At 33.5% G+C, this 19,144-nt stretch overlaps 1 protein-coding gene across 2 annotated transcripts in view; it reads right to left on the bottom strand.

Moving 5' to 3' along the window:
• The window catches only part of LOC118744656 (CDK5 and ABL1 enzyme substrate 1), an 84,805-nt gene extending 66,085 nt beyond the window's left edge, over positions 1 to 18,720 (bottom strand). Inside the window, exons 1-2 of one of the 2 annotated variants that reach the window (XM_036477814.1) lie at positions 18,653 to 18,720; positions 16,208 to 18,492 (exon numbers count right to left, since the gene is read on the bottom strand). In XM_036477814.1, the coding sequence (XP_036333707.1) occupies positions 16,208 to 17,181 (974 nt within the window). In that variant the 5' untranslated portion in view covers positions 17,182 to 18,492; positions 18,653 to 18,720. Of the gene's footprint in view, positions 1 to 16,207; positions 18,493 to 18,652 lie in introns of those variants that run through there. The other variant, XM_036477815.1, reaches the window with a different exon arrangement.
• Between the last annotated feature and the right edge of the window lie 424 nt (positions 18,721 to 19,144).

The raw sequence follows: 19,144 nt of genomic DNA, 5'->3' as shown, positions 1-19,144 counted from the left end.
CGCTAAAGAAAAATAAGCGAAAAATGAGCGCGAAAGGTTTAACAAAAAAAACTCAGCAACTTTGTTTATGTTCTTTTTCCTACGGCGGATGTGCGTCAATCATCAATTCCTTAAGATACCCAAAAACTTTTAGGGGCATTCATAAATGAAAACCCATGAAAGATCTGGTTTCTGTTTTGCTTTATTACAGTCCAGCTTCTTCTGTTGTTATTTTGTTTACCATCATTGGCACATTTGGTTTACAAAAACAAGAGCACGGCCAGGAAGCAAGGCAAAAAAATTGTTATTTCTGAAGCATTCAAGTGAAGCTAAAATCTGAAATGCGAGTAGTTTTCGACTAACAAAAGCGAACTAAAAGCCCTGCAAAAAGCGCAAAAATAACAAGAGGTAAATAATATTCAGTCAAAAGATTGTTTGTAATTATATGAAGTAGCTGCTGCGCTTGCGCAAATCTTATTGCTGTGCTAGAAAAACAACTGGTATTGTTACGAAAATAAAAATGTCAACAAAATCACGTTTTTTTTTTTTGTTTTGTTTATTTACTATAATTGTTATTTGAAGATATTCGGTTGCAATGAACTGTTTTGCTGATTTCAGCGCTATAGCGGAATGTGCTTTGGTCAGCATTTTGAACATCAAAACAATTTGCAACTTCCTCTTTGGAATCGTCGCCGCCTTGGCTGGCACGAAACGACGACAGCGCGCAAAATATGACTACTGTGAGAAATTTGCATAACTTTAAATTGTAAACAACTACACAATGTGGGAATTGAAATAAACAATAACAAGAGGACTACATGCAGAAACTTTGTTGTATGTACCGAAAATTTTGATTTCACATAAAAAATATATTTTGGGGTAAATACATACATACATATGTATAGCCATCTGAAATTCAAAAAGACATAATAACATCGTAAGTGAAATGGGAAAAATTGTGACGAAATTTTTTTTTGTTTTCATTAAATGCAGTGGGAGTTGTTATTCGATGAAATCCATCATATCAATTAAAAACTGAATTTTGAATTTTTTATTAGTTACGATTTTTTGAACTTCAGCGACGATATGTACCTACAATAAAGAAAATCAAATAAAAAAATAAGGTATAGAATATAAAACAAATAAAATGATTTGAAGCAAGATAATGAAAATTAAAAAAAAAAATAATAATAAAACAAGTAAGAAAGTCTAAGTTCAGGCGGAGCCGAACATCAAATACCCGGTGCAAGAATACAATATATGTTTTTCACCTTTCCGAAAGCTACCGCTATGGTAAGCCGGGGTGTATCAATTTTGAGTAAATTAGCGTCCTTAAATTTCGAAATAATGAAGTTTCAAGCATTTCTGAAATTTACCATTATATGAAAATCGGCCGTATTTTTTTTTTGTTGCATGCATCAATTTTGAATAAATTAGCTTTAATATTTACTGATTTATCGAAGATTTTGTATTACTCTAAATTACCGTTATATGGGATGTGGGCGTGGTTATTGCCCGATTTTAAAAATTTTCGGTCATTTGGTATACTGTACCAAGGCCAACAATTGTGCCAAGTTTGGAAGAAATTGATGAAGCGGTTACCAAGATATACACATGTAACCATAAGTGGGCGGTGGCTACTCCCATTTTCCAAAAATTTATAATATTCTTATTTTTCGTCTAAAATTAATTTTGAGTGAATAATCTCCAGTAGTTACTAAAATATCGCAGTTTTCGTGTTTCTGAAAATTACCGTTATATGGGAAGTGGGCGTGGTTACAGTCCGATTTCGCCCATTTTCAATACCAACCTACCTTGGATAAATGGAAACCTATGTACATACCGAATTTCGTTGAGATATCGCAATTTTTGCTCAAGTTATCGTATACACGGACGGACGGATAGACGGACAAACGGACGGACAGACAGACATGACTTAATCGACTTCTCTATTCATTCTGAGCATTTATGTGCACATTTTTCTATATCTATCTCGATTCGTTTTGGCTGTTACAAACAACCGTTATTTGAACAATGTTAATATACCCTTGTGCGCAAGTGTGCTCGGGTATAAAAATAAATGAAAAGAAAAATGTACTAAAAACAAAAATTAATTAAAATAACAAAAACAAATTAAATTGATTTACATGATAAAAAATATTAAATTAATTAGCAGTAACTTAAATTTTAAATTAAATTATATGAAAAAGAATAAAACAAAATTAGAAAAATAAGAAACGACAAAATAAAAATATTGAAAAACAGAAAAAAGATAAAAAATAAAACAAAAAAAGATAAATACAAAATAATATAAAAGACTAGAAGTGAAATAAAATAAAGAGTTAGAATAAAAATTAAAAATAAAATTATAAAAAATTAGAAATAAAATATCACGGAAAAAATTATAAAAAATGCATTAAAAATGTTAAATTAACAAGCAAAACAAATTTTAAAAAATTGTTAAATTAATTAATTAACTTAAAGTAAAAAAAGTAATGTAAAGTTACAAAAAAAAATAAAATAAAATAAAAAATTTAATTAAATCCAAAAATTAAACCAAAATTGCAGAGCTAATAGACAAAAACTGAAAAGAATTAATAAATTAAAATCTTCAAAATAGAGAATAGACACAAAATCACACAACATACCAGAGCGAAATTTTAATCGTAATTTTCTGCTAAGTTCGGAATTTGGTCCTTCTGAACGCATTTGATCGGAAATTTTTTAAAATCATTTGAAATTGATCGATAAACAAATTGTTCAAATACAGATTTTTTCAAAACAAATTCAGATAAAATCGAGCCAATAAAAAATCTAACAGTCTTGAAGGCCAACTCACGTCACCTCTGTGAGAAATTATTGGTGTGTTCGTAAATTCACAACTGCGGCATCAAGTCAATAGATATCTGCGAAAGCCCGAGTTCATGTGCGCGTCGAGAGATTGACTGCCTCCTGGCCTCGGGCACATTTTCACGAACAGCGGCTAAATTCGTTCCTCTGTCGTACGACTATTCGCTGATTGTTTACCGAACCGCTCATCTCTCGAATTTGGGTATCTGTCGTAAATTGTGCAATTGGCGCAATGTTTGCACAAAAGAACTCATTTTGAAAATACTCCCAATAAATTATGAAAAATAATTTCATGCAAAAAATTTGTGTCAAACGCCATATTTATGCAGTAAAAAAAATGCCATGACGACTTCCAGCTGATAACGGCGACTTGTATTTGTAACAAAAACACAGTAAGCGTAAATTTGCATATTTTTCAAATTATGACGAGCTGGTCATATTTTTTATGAACAAAAAAACAAAGACCTGAGAAAAAATTTAAGAATACTTTCGTAAATATAGTACTTACTGTATTTAGAATAAAGACTTGAAAGTGAAATTATCAAAGCTTAAATTAAACAAATGGAATTTGGGGCAGGTGTTGATACAGTAACATACATACATACATATCTATACGAGCGAGGATGTATGTAAAACAATAAAATTGCAGTGCCGGCAAATTAATTCAAAGTGAATTAAAGGCAATTTTATAAACAGTAAACGGAAAAAGAAAAATCAAGGGCGGTTTTGCTAACAACAAAAGTGGAAGGAAACGAAAAAATTCATAAAAATTGGTAATTAATATTTTTATCTACATGAATATATGTACATATATCTAATTATACATAGTCCATAAACATATACTGACTTCAAAGAGCATACTAGTAGTTCATACATTTGTGTCTCAATAATAAATAAAAAAAAAAAAATATATATTATATTCCGTATCTACAGATGTTTCACAAATCTAAATTTTTTGACGGTGAAACGACAAATGAATGAAAAATGCTTTCTTTATTAATTAATGGCTTTTAATATTTTGTTATGTTTGTTTTTGCATGTTTTTAATTCAAATCGTATACTCGTTAACATCTTGGCATGAATACTAAGTAAAGAAACAAAATTTTTGCGAAATAAATTATTTTCTCCGATCTTGAACAAAATCAGAAATAAAAAAATAAAAGTAGTTTATAAAAATTTACACATAAAACAAAGATTAATGTGATTAGTACGCACAAAAATTTTAAGTAAATGAGCGCTATAAGTGTTTGTGTATATATTTATCGAAATCATTATTGAAATAAATGTTATCGATCGCGATATTTTTATCGAAACAATTATTTGTTATTTTATTACTTATCGAAACATACGGTTATCGATAAATGTATCGTTGTATCAAATTATTGATTTTATCCATATTTCCGTCGAAAAATTTATCGAACACAATATTAAAGTATTTATAGATGGTCTCATCTTCAGCATTACTATCACCTACTTATCGAAATATACTGCCTTCGCTAAATGTATCGCGCTATTATTATCGATATTGTTATATATGAAAGCATTCGTTTGTATAGCTATATATGTAATTATTATAATCCATATATTAATCGATATCATTTTAAAATTTTTTATCGACATCTTTATGGGTGCAAATATTTGTGTATTTATTAAAACCTAAATAAGCGATATCACCATCTATTTATTGAAATATACTATTATCGATAAATTTGCTGATTCATCATTGTGGTAAGAACCATTCACTTACCGACATATCGAGCCCTAATCGCGAAAATAACGTAACGGATAACCACTTTAAAAGTGGCTCTATCAAAATAGAATGTATTTTCAAGTATCGAGATTAATCGATAACGAATATGTGCTCTTAAACTTAGACTAACTGGCCCAAAGTTGTAGGCACATACGTATACATATTACCCAGCTGTTCACGCACTAAAGCTACTGCCATTATTAGCCACTAAATTTACTTTAGACAAGTAATAAGCCAAATATTTAACAGTTAGTAAATGTATCTAACACACTTTCTCAAGACTTGTCGCAGCCAATTTGACGACTTGTCTTTGCCATAGAAATTATCTATTTAACAGCAGATATTTGTCATACTTGGTGAAGTCGACTAAAATAAATATGTAACAATTGTATATATGGCAAGTTTTAGTGTCAACAACATCACCAACAGCAGCTACTGGCAGTTTCTTTCGGTACAAATGCTTGATGTATGTATGTAGGTATGTATATGCTCGAACGTTTAGCTAAACACCAGTTGTAGTCGTCGTTTTCTTCATCGCGTCGATGACATTTTTCCTACAGCTGTTGCTATGCTTGCCAATTCCATATACAATATATATATATATATATATATATATGCAATCTCTGTTTGCAGTTAGGGGCTAGTACACTTATGGTCGGGTGTGGCTTGACCGCTGGTCAGTTTGAGTTGTCAATTGACATAGTTTTTGTTGCAGAGTAAAGCAACTCGGTTAAATTCGAAGCATTGGTTTAAGAAGGAAAGTGTCTAGTAAATCGATAAATATGTTGACTAGTAGTTAAAAATTATATCGATAACGAAATTGATAACAATGCGACTAATATGAGCACGAAGTATAACTTGATACTTAAGACACTGATATTTTAATATTGAAATCGATAACGGTTATCATTATGATATCGTTATTTCTAATAATATCGACCAAAATATCGGTAAAATTATCGTTTATATAAATATGAATAAAAGTATTAATTAATATGCATTTGAAGATCATGAAAGATTTTATACTGCAGTCGATAATCGCAGTGGCAACAATACCGATAACGATAAATATATCGATGAAAACATCGGAAACAAAGATGAATATGACATCTATATAATTGAAATCATCTTATTCATTTACAGCTACGCCGACCCAACCATTTTACAAGATTTGACAAACGATTTACAAGATTTGACAATCGATTTTTAGGTTTCAGTTTTCCATTGATGAAAGTAAATGCTTCCCAATATCGTCGATGTCTAGACTAATATTGTATTATATAAAGCCAGTTTAAAAATCTATAGAAAACACTGGAAATATGATACCAAGTGCGCCTTTAATATACAACTCATACATATATCTGCAACGCCCTTAGAAAGCAGCACGCCGATTGAATTTTAGTCGCAAAACGAAATCAATGCCAATCTACTCACCCACATAACGGGTGATTTTTTAAGAGCTTGATACCTTTTTTTTTAAAAAAAACGCATAAAATTTATAAAATCTCATCGGTTCTTTATTTGAAACGTTAGATTGGTCCATGACATTTACTTTTTGAAGATAATTTCATTTAAATGTTGACCGCGGCTGCGTCTTAGGTGGTCCATTCGGAAAGTCCAATTTTGGGCAACTTTTTCGAGCATTTCGGCCGGAATAGCCCGAATTTCTTCGGAAATGTTGTCTTCCAAAGCTGGAATAGTTGCTGGCTTATTTCTGTAGACTTTAGACTTGACGTAGCCCCACAAAAAATAGTCTAAAGGCGTCAAATCGCATGATCTTGGTGGCCAACTTACCGGTCCATTTCTTGAGATGAATTGTTCTCCGAAGTTTTCCCTCAAAATGGCCATAGAATCGCGAGCTGTGTGGCATGTAGCGCCATCTTGTTGAAACCACATGTCAACCAAGTTCAGTTCTTCCATTTTTGGCAACAAAAAGTTTGTTAGCATCGAACGATAGCGATCGCCATTCACCGTAACGTTGCGTCCAACAGCATCTTTGAAAAAATACGGTCCAATGATTCCACCAGCGTACAAACCACACCAAACAGTGCATTTTTTCGGGATGCATGGGCAGTTCTTGAACGGCTTCTGGTTGCTCTTCACTCCAAATGCGGCAATTTTGCTTATTTACGAAGCCATTCAACCAGAAATGAGCCTCATCGCTGAACAAAATTTGTCGATAAAAAAGCGGATTTTCTGCCAACTTTTCTAGGGCCCATTCACTGAAAATTCGACGTTGTGGCAGATCGTTCGGCTTCAGTTCTTGCACGAGCTGTATTTTATACGGTTTTACACCAAGATCTTTGCGTAAAATCTTCCATGTGGTCGAATAACACAAACCCAATTGCTGCGAACGGCGACGAATCGACATTTCACGGTCTTCAGCAACACTCTCAGAAACAGACGCAATATTCTCTTCTGTACGCACTGTACGCATTCGTGTGGTTGGTTCAATGTCCAATAAAGTAAACTGAGTGCGAAACTTGGTCACAATCGCATTAATTGTTTGCTCACTTGGTCGATTATGTAGACCATAAATCGGACGTAAAGCGCGAAACACATTTCGAACCGAACACTGATTTTGGTAATAAAATTCAATGATTTGCAAGCGTTGCTCGTTAGTAAGTCTATTCATGATGAAATGTCAAAGCATACTGAGCATCTTTCTCTTTGACACCATGTCTGAAATCCCACGTGATCTGTCAAATACTAATGCATGAAAATCCTAACCTCAAAAAAATCACCCGTTAGATACATACACAAATCCACCGCAAATGTTGCCAGATTCTTCGACGAGTTCAACGTTTTCCAGCTGTTAAGCCATTGAAAAGTTTCAGAGGGAAAGAGTGGGGGGGCAGGCGGGGGAGAACATGCAGCACAGCCAAGAATAGTACTGCATTATAGCAACGAGCTTTGCAAAAATGTACACATAAACCAGACCCGGACCTACCTTACTGAAGCAAAAAGAAAGCAACAACAAAAAAATGTTGTGAAAAAAAAATCGATTGCAACTGCAGCCACGCCGGCGAAAAAAAAAACAGAACAAGAGTAGCAGAAATAACAACAAATACGTTGAGTACTTTCGTCCGCTCAATTGCAATTGCAGCTGTGTGCAGCTTTCGCTCTCAATTCTTCGGGCAATCTGCATGCGCGAGAGCAATGCAAACCTTAGAAAAATTTGTTATGAGCTATGCGAGCTTTTTAAAATATCTAATTTTTTCACTTGGCACATAGCCGATGCAATACAGCAATAAGCTCGTCATTGTTGTTGCTTTGGCTGCACTCATATACATATATACATATATAACATGCACTTACGGCTACATATTGTATCTTATGGCTAGGTGTTTTCAATATTTGCCTTACTGTTTTCATTGCATTGCATACTAGGCGAGGCAGACGAGTTCAAGGAAGTTTAAAGACCCTCATCGCTTCGACGCTGCGAGGTTGTTATGCTAATGCTTTTTACTATTGCTGTTGTTGTTGCTGATGCATGTTGCAGTTGGTGGTTGCGTTAATATACCATTTGCTTGTCTAAAATCTTTTAATTTATTTTCTACTTTGCTGTGTATTTTTTGTTTAAATTTAATTTTAGTAGTGTGGATTCAATTTCAAAACTAATGAGATGAACAATTTGTTGACCCATTGGTAGACAGCGAGGACTGCAAGCGTGGCCTCGGCGTATACGCAACTATTTTGAGCACGCTATGTGTGGCGCCTACTCACACTCGTAGATAGGGCCAAATTGAATCGAATAATATACTTATGCAAAATCGATTACTTGTGAATATATCGAGCCCTAACCGCCAAAAAGATGTTAGCGACATTTCAAGATTTTCTTTTTGATGCAGAAATATTCCTTGATCATCTAGATATTCGTTATGGTAAGAACAAAATTTATATACTCCAATTTTTTTAGATTAAAGTTTACAGCAGGGACGGTAATCATTATGAGTAAAATAATTTAAACCAGCATTTAATCATTATTTATGAGTTTAAATTTTTTCGCTCTAAAATAATAATTATTATTGATTTTTATTTTTTTGCTCAACGGAAATGATTATTATTTGCTTTTTATTTTTTCGATCACAAATAATGATTATTTAACGATTTTTATTTTTTCGCTCAGATATAATAATTATTATTGAGTTTTATTCCACTTAAAAATAATGATTATTTATAAAATTGAAAAGGCGGCACAGAGCAACTTACTGAAATTTTGGCCTGAAGATTTTGAGACTTATTCCTTTAATTAGGGTGTCGCTACCTCTGAAACGGATACGGCGGAAATCGCGCTGGTATAGCTTTTGATTTTTTTGAATGATCATTATTCTTAAGTGAAAAAAAATAAAACTCAATAATAATTATTATCTTTGAGCGAAAAAATAAAAATCATAAAATAATCATTATTTTTTAGCGAAAACTTAAAACTCAAATATTAATTATTATTTTTAATCTTTATTGCTTAAACTCTAAAAATTAAAAATCGTGTAAATTACAGTGGGACTTACGACAACAAATACGTGGGTATAAATAAAACTGTTTTACGACGATTACAACTTGTTTTTTTTTTTGTTAAAACTTAAAAAATAACGATTATTTTCCGTCCCTGGTTTACAGAAATTCAAAACTCGAAAGCTAACAGAGATCGTTGCTAATCTGTATCGAGGGGCCAGAGGTATGAAAAACCAACCCTTTCTACCGAAAAAAACTCTTTGTCATTATGTTCAGCAGTATATAGTTAGGGAGACTGGTATCTCAGTAATGCTGGATTTCCACTAGGCATTAGATGGCCAAAATGACAAATGGCAAAGTTGGGCATTAAAAAATAATTATGTCATTACATTAAAAAGATATTGTCATTAAGTTCATTTCCATATTTTTTTAAATGGCATAAATTTTTTATCATTTCAATGCCTAGTGGAAATTCGGCATAAGTGTCGATATCATAATCACCTTTCATTTCCTGTAGCGTAGTTTTAGGCCGACATAAAATTGGTTTACCATTTTACTTAGGGATGCTCTATGCATTAATTTTCTGTGCCTAAAACTATACAACGAGTAAGTAATTTAATTAAATCGGTTTATTAAGTCTTACTATCGACTCATTCATTAACATGTTTCAAATCAGAACCGCATTGCAAGAACTAAGTAGGACGGAGCAAGCAGCCAGTAACAATAACTAATGGCCCTTGGGACTAACGCAAAATGTTATCGGGGCTAGTGGATAGCTGCAAGAGTCTACTAGACCAACTAGGAATCCGTAACCAGGTTAACTTGTGTTGGCTTTGAGGTCATGAGCGCTTTGAAGGCAACGAACGGGATGAAACCCTAGCGAAATTCGAAGTCAAAGGGAGCCCTCCACCTTTCTGTCGTCGATCTAAGCGACACCCGATAGAGCTGTTTAGAAGGTGGTAAGTCTTCCAGAGAAACGTAGTAATGCATCATTTTTAAAAATTATAAAAAATGTATGCACGTAATATGAAAAAAGAGCCATTATAAATCACAGCGTAGTCTATTCATGTAAAACGGGCAATGATCTACCCCATTCATCAAAAAGAGCAAGTGAAATTGCAAGTTTTTGTATTTTTAAATTCTTAATTTAACGAGTAATTTGTCAAAAAAAAAGTGCAACGACTCTTGCTATATCAAAACTGTCATAATCACAGTCCGGCAAATAAATTGCCTTTACAATTTTGTATGATGCTAAATTGTTCGCAAGAGTAAACTACCATAAAAAAAAATAATTCAATTAAGAACATTTATGGCACTATTTGTTGCTTTTGTTGTTTTTTTTTCTGCTAAGCGCTCGCTGTATGTAGCCTCATCGTCATACATTCGGCACACTTCTATTCTAAACGAATTACTTATTTAGAAAATTAAATACGAAAGAATAGAGCTTTTTGAATAGAGGCAATGAATGCTGCTGAACGGATGAAAAGGAAAACAAAACAGCTGAAATTATTTTTAAATTGCACAGGCATTTTCAACTTGAATGCAAATTTTAAAAAGCGCACACATGGACGGATGGACATTGTGTGCAAAAATAAAACAAAATAAATAAAATGAAACAAAGTAAAATATAAAATAAAATAGAATAAGTAGAACACAAATCACACAAAACTACATTAAAATAAAATAAAAATTAAGTGAACTTAGATAAAATAAAAGGAAGTCGTATATGCCGAGGATTATGTAATACTTGCGTATATCAGGCATATTCCTGCCAACGCGAAGCACCGCTTGGGGTTAACTCTTCTCAAACGGAACTGGGCTTACTCGCACCAACCAAAGCTTTGGATCTCTCCGACGAAGCGAAATGCCTATGTATCATTTCGGTCTACAAACTGCAGATATTAAACAAATAAAGTGGAGGAGTGTTAGGAAGACTATGGAGGGCTGCCATCGTACATCACTTACACTTGTATTATGTACAGTCATCAGACCGATCGTAGCCCAGTTTAGTGGCCCTACCCTGATGGAAAGCTCTACATAAAGGGAATAGGCAATAATATATTTGGAAGCGGATTGAAGCCACCAGGTAGAAACCGAGCAACTTCGAAGTGAGTGAAATAAAAAAGAGCCGTCTAAATCAAAGTTAACTAAGAAGTAGCACTGACTACAATAGGACGGTTTGGGACTTCAATACAAGGGTATCTGACCAGTTGCATATGATGGTATATCCATCTTAACTGAAGGTACATATATCTATCTACAATCAAGGTTCAAAAATATAGCAAGCAACCGGCGTCGGGCTCTACAAGTACTAGGAAGCCCTGCCCAGCGAAAAAGTCACTTCTTCAACAATAGCCAAGCGGCTTTGAAAGCAATTAGTCCAGTCAATGTGGCACAACGTTTATCGAAAACTTATACTGATCCAAATAACGAAATGTCCTATCTGTCAATTTGACAGGAAATGTTTTCAATTATTTAAAAACTATTAAAACTAAATAAAATTAGTGCTTCGCTGCTAATATCGTTGATGGTTTGTTCCCGGTTCATCGTTTTAACATGGAGAAGTATCGTTTCGTGTCGAAGTATCGGAAAAATTATCTAAATAATTGCAAAGGGAAATTCTATGCTACTTTCGCGTTAAAGACAGCAGTAGATTGAAACTGGAAAAAACTTAAAAACTCAAACTTTAGCATTTAAAGTCGAAACTTATAAATAAACATTGTGTGTTTCGAGTGCCAAATTCCTGCAAAAATTTGGCTTGAAACCAAAAAACCCTGAAAATGTGCCAAGCGCCAAAGCGTTTTGGACGTCATAGAGCTAGAAATTAGCTGACTAATATATGGACATACATACATACATATGTGCATATAAATACGTACGTTTTTTAGTATAATAAAACATTTCATGAATTGTCAACGTCAAAAGGCGCACCCTAATGTATTTACATATGTACTTGTGTATCCCTGCAAAAAGAAATTATCAATTGATAAAAAATAACCCATTTTTAGTTAGCTTTTTTTTTATAAAGTATATAGCTTGTAGTTAGGTACAAAAAGCTAACTTGAAACAAGTGGACAAGTAATGCAGGAATAAAGCTCGAGATTGTTTTCTTTAAACGCGCTTCTTTTAGATATCCTGCACCTCGCAAATACTTTTTCGAATTGAGGACAAATAAAAGGGAGATCGAAATTTCATATTATCATTTTAAAGTTATGTCTGACGGAGTTCGAATATGGGACCACCTACAGCAGAATATGTAAACAAATATGAAATCTGATAAAATGAATGAAGTAAATAAATAAAATAAAATAAAAAAATTAAAACTATTCTGTTTTTTCTATTGATATTTTATGCCCAAAATTAGTTAGTTACAAGTTAGTCTCATCAAACGCAGAGGTAACCATCTTTGACTATTTCGCGGCCATCGCCATAGAAATATAGTTAGCTTTCGTCAAAGAAAATATTCAGATAATAAGTGACTTATGGCTCCTTCCTAATCAACTTAAAGTTAGCTTATAGTTAGATACATTTCCTGCAGGGATGTTCCTACGTATATACATATTTAGTATGTATAATCTTTATAAAAGCAAACACTTGGTAATGAAAAGCGTCAAATGATTTTCGCATTTATTGACAGAATATTTGCGTTCAATATTCTTGCGTGCAATATATTTGTATAGACATACATAGGTATGGATATGTCTCATCACAAAATAAATAAAAATGCTTAAAATTTTATACAGTATTCACATATATGTTCATATCGCTATAACAGTATGGATATGTACACCCAGCAACTCGGCTGACTATTGAATATTTAAGGAAATTCACTTTGCGAGGCCTGCGTTTGGTCGCGTGCGCTCTATGCTATGCGTTGCATTGCGGCGTCAATTATGATTCATGTGAATTCGTTTAGACGCCACATGGGCATAATGACGATATCAAATTGAATATTATGCATACAACACATATGCATACATAATTATTTATTTCACATAGTATACCCCGTAGAAAAATGCATTCACCGTAACAGTGAAAACTTTTGATTTGATTTGATGAAACAGCAGTTTATGGTTTTCAATAACATATGTCACTTGTAACAAAACGTTTGGTTTGATTTATTTGGGATGTGCTGCTACCTTCCCTTAAGAAGAAATGGAGTGTTCTGGCTTAGTATTTGCTGTGTTTTCAAACTTACTGACTTTTATTTTTTTCTTGACACAATTTCAATAGCTCTGAACTTTTTTCCATAAGGTGATTTTAACGCTTGAACATTGATTATTTCATCTCGTAGTATAGGAGTGTTATTAGCTTTTTAAAATAAAATTAAAAAAATTAAAAATAAATAAAAAAAAACCTTTTGTAAATTGATAAGAATATTCCTGTTAATAAAATTTATGTTACATATAATTTGAAATAAAATCAAAAATGCGAGGATATTTTATTTCTTACGTGGTTTTTCGCTGTTCGAATATTGGTTTTTGTTTTTGGGATTTTACTAGAAATGTTTTTCATACTCTTTTTGACCTCTAACATTTTTTTATTTATCTTTTTTTATTTCAATTTGTTTTCCGAATTTTTAATTTTTTATATATTTTTACATTTTCTAATTTGTATTTTTCTTAATTTTTTAATATTCATGTCTTTATATTTTATTACCTTTTAAGAATTGGCCTACCTTTTAATTTTTGTTGTTTTTTATTTTTGCATTTTTTCTTGTTATCTGCTTTTTATTTATTTTTTTTTAATTTATTTGTTTTTTTTTTTTATTTTACATACTTCTTGTTCTTCATATTTTTTATTTTGCATACTTTTTATTTTTCATATTTTGCAAATGATTTTATTTTTTTACTTTTCCTACATTTTATTTCATTTTGAAAAGTTGTTTAATTTTTCATTTTTTTTTATATTTTGTTGTTTTTGGCTTTTTATGATTATTGGGTTTTAATTTTTTTACGATATTTTTCTTCTATACATGTTTACCTTTTTTGTATTTTACATAAATTTTGTTGTTGTTTTTTGTGCTTTTTAATGTTTTATATATAAAATTTTTATATTTTTTTGTTTTTAAATTTTTTTAACTTTCCTTTTCTATATTTTATTTCCTTTTAAAAATTGGTTTGTTTATTTTATGTTTTTCGGTTTTTTACGATTTTTGGCTTTTAACTTTTTCTTGCGATATTTCAACAATCTTTTCATTATATATATATTTTTGGTTTTTTCTTAATTTTTTGTTTTATTTTTTGTAGTTATATATATATATATTTTTTTGTTTATTTTGCTTTGTTTCTTTTATCAAGTGCTACCAGAAGTCACCATTACCTTAAATCTTTCCTACAGGCTATCGTCATCTATGCGTCAATACTCATCCCATATTATTTGAGGTCATTTGGAATTTCACTCTAAATTCTCAGTTTATTGATTTTTTTTTTTGTAATTTCATTACAAATGTGCGGAAAATGCGAAAATTTCGGTAAAAATTAATATTTACACTACACATACATAGACAGAGATATTACGTCGCCAATCGCGGCAAAAGTGTCATAGACGCCGAGGTAGAAAATTGATTTTCTAATATATTGGTTACATCTGCATTAGCAATCAACAGCACTTCCATGCCGTCACATGGCGTATGAGCAAGCATGTCCTCTACTTCAACGAAAAAAAAATGTTTATATAAATATTTACGTAATACTCCCATTACTATCGAGTAAATGCACTATTGAAGTGGAATATTTAAAAGCGATTTTCTAGATTTCTGCGTTGGCACTGTAGTTAACACTTAAGTGTCTTGGTAATAAAAAAACTTGCTTATAAGTTTGCTGACATCGTCGTAAAACTCGTGCGTAGATAAAGTAAAATAAAAATTAAAATTAAATAAATTAACTAAACGACGCTTCCTTATCTTATCTACAGGCACTGAACTAATCTTTTCAATGATAATGTGATTTTATGTGAATTTGCGTTGATTCTGAAATTCGGAGCTTAAAAAAGAAAAGAAGATTTAGCAAGCACTGCACTCTTTGATTATATTGTTTCTAAAGACTAACTGCTATTTTACTAAGCTACATAAAGCCGTATTTAATTGTCGCATCAACGATATTTTAGAATATAGATACAAAGAACTCGAAGAAGAAGAAAAATACTGCTGTAGCAGAATTCAGTTAATTTAAAATGCAAATCATTAAAATGGGGTAAGTACTTTGGAAGTTTACAGCGAACAAAGATTTTTTCCGTTTCATTTTCATATTCCTCACTTACACTAGGCGACAAATGAAAGTGTACACCTTGTTCTAATATGTATACCTAATATTCACAATTATTTTGATGAAAACTTTTTTGCATTAAATATTTATGAAAATATAGTTCATCATCAAAAATGTTTAACTTTTGATTCATAATTTCAGTTTTGTAGCCCATTTAGTTTCAAACGGCTAAAAATCCCGTTGATTTTTGAAAATTTGTGTTTGGTGACAGATCTTTGCACTTTTTTTCATATAAGCATAAACTTTTTATGAAATAAAATGCGGGAGACCGTTGGCAAACTAAATCTCAATAAATCAAGGCCAGTTTTTGTAAATTCCACTCGTTATGTATATAAAATAAAAACGTAAAAGCAGTATTAAAAAAAAAAAAATCTCAAAAATCAACGCGATTCTTTAGCCGGTGGAAATTTGCGCTTAATTAGACTAAAATGGAATGGACTACAAAAATGCATACTCGAAAATTTTCTAGAATTCTGAAAAGTTGAAACGTTTTTGAATTTTTGTAAGCTTTATATAAAGCGTAAAACTTTGATTTTTATGGTTTATATTAAAGAATGAACTATATTTTCATAAATAATGAATGCAAACAATTTTTCATGAAAATAATTGTGAGTATTATATTAGAACAAGGTGTACACTTTCATTGGTCGCCTAGTGTATGTGCTTGAAGTTTTTGTTTCATTCTGATGGAGCTAACCATACTTTCCCAGATACTTCTAAGCAGTTTTAGGTATGTTGCGTATACAGCGCTGGCTTGTTTTTAAGATCAGCAAATTCACCACCACTGAGTGTTGGGTTCGGGAGACAATTATCATTTTACTCAATCGTATTTTCATATGCCTGGCAACACGCAGCTGGATGTATTTAATACTAGTAAATCTAAAACTGAATTTTTTTTCGCACTCACCTTTCACGCAATGGCATTAGCATGCCAGCCCCCATACTCGAAACTTTCACTGGTATTTTGACGCTATCCGAATCGCTGCCACTCTCAGCGCCCGAACCGCCGCTGCCGCCAGCCAACTGTTGCTTGCTAGCAATTGCCGCCATTGTGCCTTGTTTAGTAGAAGTTTGTTTGCAATTTTGATTGCCCTGTTGCCGACTACTCGATGTAGGTCGCTTAGCATTGCGCTTCTCTGACACAGATGCTCCTCCTCCACCAACGCCATCGTTGCCGCCGCCACCGTCGCCGCCGCCGCTATAGCCAGCCGCGGTTGCGGTTTTATCCATATACTTGACTGTCGACTTAGTAGCTGCGATAGTCGTTGTTGTTGCTGCTTTAATGCCTCCATCGCCCCTGTAAGTGGCGTTGCTTCGACGTGCATTTATCAAGTGTTGACCCATATTTTCAATTTCACTAAAATGCCCGTCACCATCGGCGCTACCGGTACTATCGGCGCAGCCATCACTACCAGCGCCGCCATCACCATCGCCACTGATGAACTCCATGTGCCCATCATCGCATGTGGCGAGAAACAAAGCAGCCGATGGTGCGTACATGCCGCCATTGCCAGTGCCGGCATTACCGTTGCCAATATTGCAACCGCCATTGGTATGATGTTGCGTATAATAGTGTTGATGCGAATGATTTTGTTGCCTAGGCTGTCGATTATTGCGGTTGTAGTTGTTGAAATGTTGCTGCTGCTGCTGTTGTTGTTGTTGGTGCTTGTTGTATTGGCTACCGCCACCACCTCCTCCGATGCTGCCGCCACTTTGTAGTCCCGCTGCCGTTGCGTTATAGGTAGTAGGCCCAGTGCCGCAGATGCCAATTGTTGCTCCAAGTTTTGTATCCCGATGTGTGCCATCTAATGAAATGTTCGATAGAAACGAGATCGCAGTCAATCTGCGCCTGTGTCTCGTTTTATTAAGCGAACTTGCCATTAGGCAGTGAAGGCTATTGGTGTCTAACAACTTTAAGGCGTCGTCTACTATTGGGTGTGGAGGAACGCGTAGATTAGATTTGCACTTGCACTTGAATTGCTTCAGCTGCCGCTGCCTCGTATGCTGATTATTGCGACGCTGATTCTGCGACTTCTGCTGCTGTCGCACGTCGACTACGCTGTGCGATTTGCTTGGATGCACGAATTGCGTGGATAAAATCTTTTCTCTTAAACCCAGTGGAATGTATAGGGGGGCGATGGGGGCACAAGAAGACGGTTTTGGGGTGTAAATTTTCGAAGTTTCACTCTAGCGCTGGGTTTTCAAAATAGTTTAAACTAAGAATTTTTAAACGCAACGATTTTTTAAATTGAAATTTATTTTTTTTTCAACAAACCTTTTAAACTTTTCGTTGGAGCACACCGTGGACGCTTACTTTTCGCACGCGTTTGTTGCTGCTAAAGATTAAGACGCACTTTAAATTTTCGCACGAATAATCTTTGCTTGCTTCCAAAAGCTTACGCAGTATCCTTAAGCTCAGTTCACGCAGGCTGTTTCTTCTTCGACAGAAATTGACTGCTTCTCAAGTCTTTTTGACTGAAATTTATTTCTAAATCGCGCTAAACTTTATCTCAAGCTTTACTTAGCTGCAAGTGTGTAAATTTTTTTTAAAGCGCCCAGTTCGTTTGTAAAAAATGCCACACAGCGATAGGGTCGACTTTAGCGTTTGGCTACAAATTTTTACCCAAACACGCAGTTTCACTACTGCACACCGTTTTTTCGCAATTTTTTATTGCGATGCTTGTAGTGGTTGTTGTTGTTAATGCAAGACTCGCACCGATATACAAATATCACATAAACTTTTTAGTCTTTAAAAGTGACAGCTTTTGAGACGAAATTGATCTACTTAAACGCGACATTTTGTTGGTTATTTTGTGAAACTTTTGTTGTAATAAAAAGTCAAAATTAAACGCAATAACTATTAAAACCAATAATGTTTTTAAGAAATTTACAATTTTTTCACACAAAAAAATTTACTTTAATTTTTTACAAAACCGCACACAAGAAAAACATGAAATTTTTCCGCAATTGTTCGTTTAATTGCAATACTGCTAAGTTTCTTATGATTGCTGCTGGCGCTGTTGTTGCTGCAGTTAAAGTTGTTGGTTGCATTCGCTGGTCGTTGGCCGCTGCTGTTTCGCTTCACTTGTTTTTATACAATTTCCAATAAATATTTTCGTTGCGCCTATCCTCGCTGGTACGCTGTGTAGTGTACGCCTTCGAATTCGAACCCAGAGTGATTGTCGGAAAATTCTAGAATTAAAATGAAGAAAAGTCTATATGTACAAGTTGGTTGCATTTATGTGCACATAAGTATGTATATATCTATTGACAACAACAAATAAATAGTGGATAGTGAACAGCGCAGACATAAAAATTGGTAGAGAAAATATGCCTGCATAAACCGACGTACTACTCGCATGTTCATATGGAAGTTACAGTGCAGAAAGCGCCAGAAAGTGAGAGAGCAATGCGAAAAAGCTGGCGCATGAGAGCAAAGCTGGCTAGCTGGCTGGCTGGCTGGCCGAATGGCATGAATGAGCCACCACGACGATGCAACAGCATATTTGCACATACGACATACATACATACTAGGAATGCCAGTATTTTAGAGGTCCCGAAAATCGCGGGATTTACTTGCACTAATCCCGGGATCCCGAAAAACTTGAAATATCGAACTGATAGTAAGAACTTGTTCATGAATTTTGAAGTATGATTTTTGTAAAACGTCGTTTTGACTGTAATTAACAAAAAGCTTGAAACTGTACTTTTAATTTGCAGTCTGAGCCTTTTTTGAATAATCGAAATGTATAATTTGTTCCACGTGCTGGTAAAATAAGTTCAAATATTTTGTAATGTAGGAGATAGGGATCATTATCTTCAATTGGCTTATGACAACCTTTTG

This window comes from Rhagoletis pomonella, unplaced genomic scaffold (genome assembly GCF_013731165.1).
Source record: "Rhagoletis pomonella isolate Grant_MI unplaced genomic scaffold, Rhpom_1.0 Rhpom_scaffold_00008, whole genome shotgun sequence".
Taxonomy (NCBI): domain Eukaryota; kingdom Metazoa; phylum Arthropoda; class Insecta; order Diptera; family Tephritidae; genus Rhagoletis; species Rhagoletis pomonella.
This window is presented reverse-complemented; position numbering and strand designations above follow the sequence as displayed.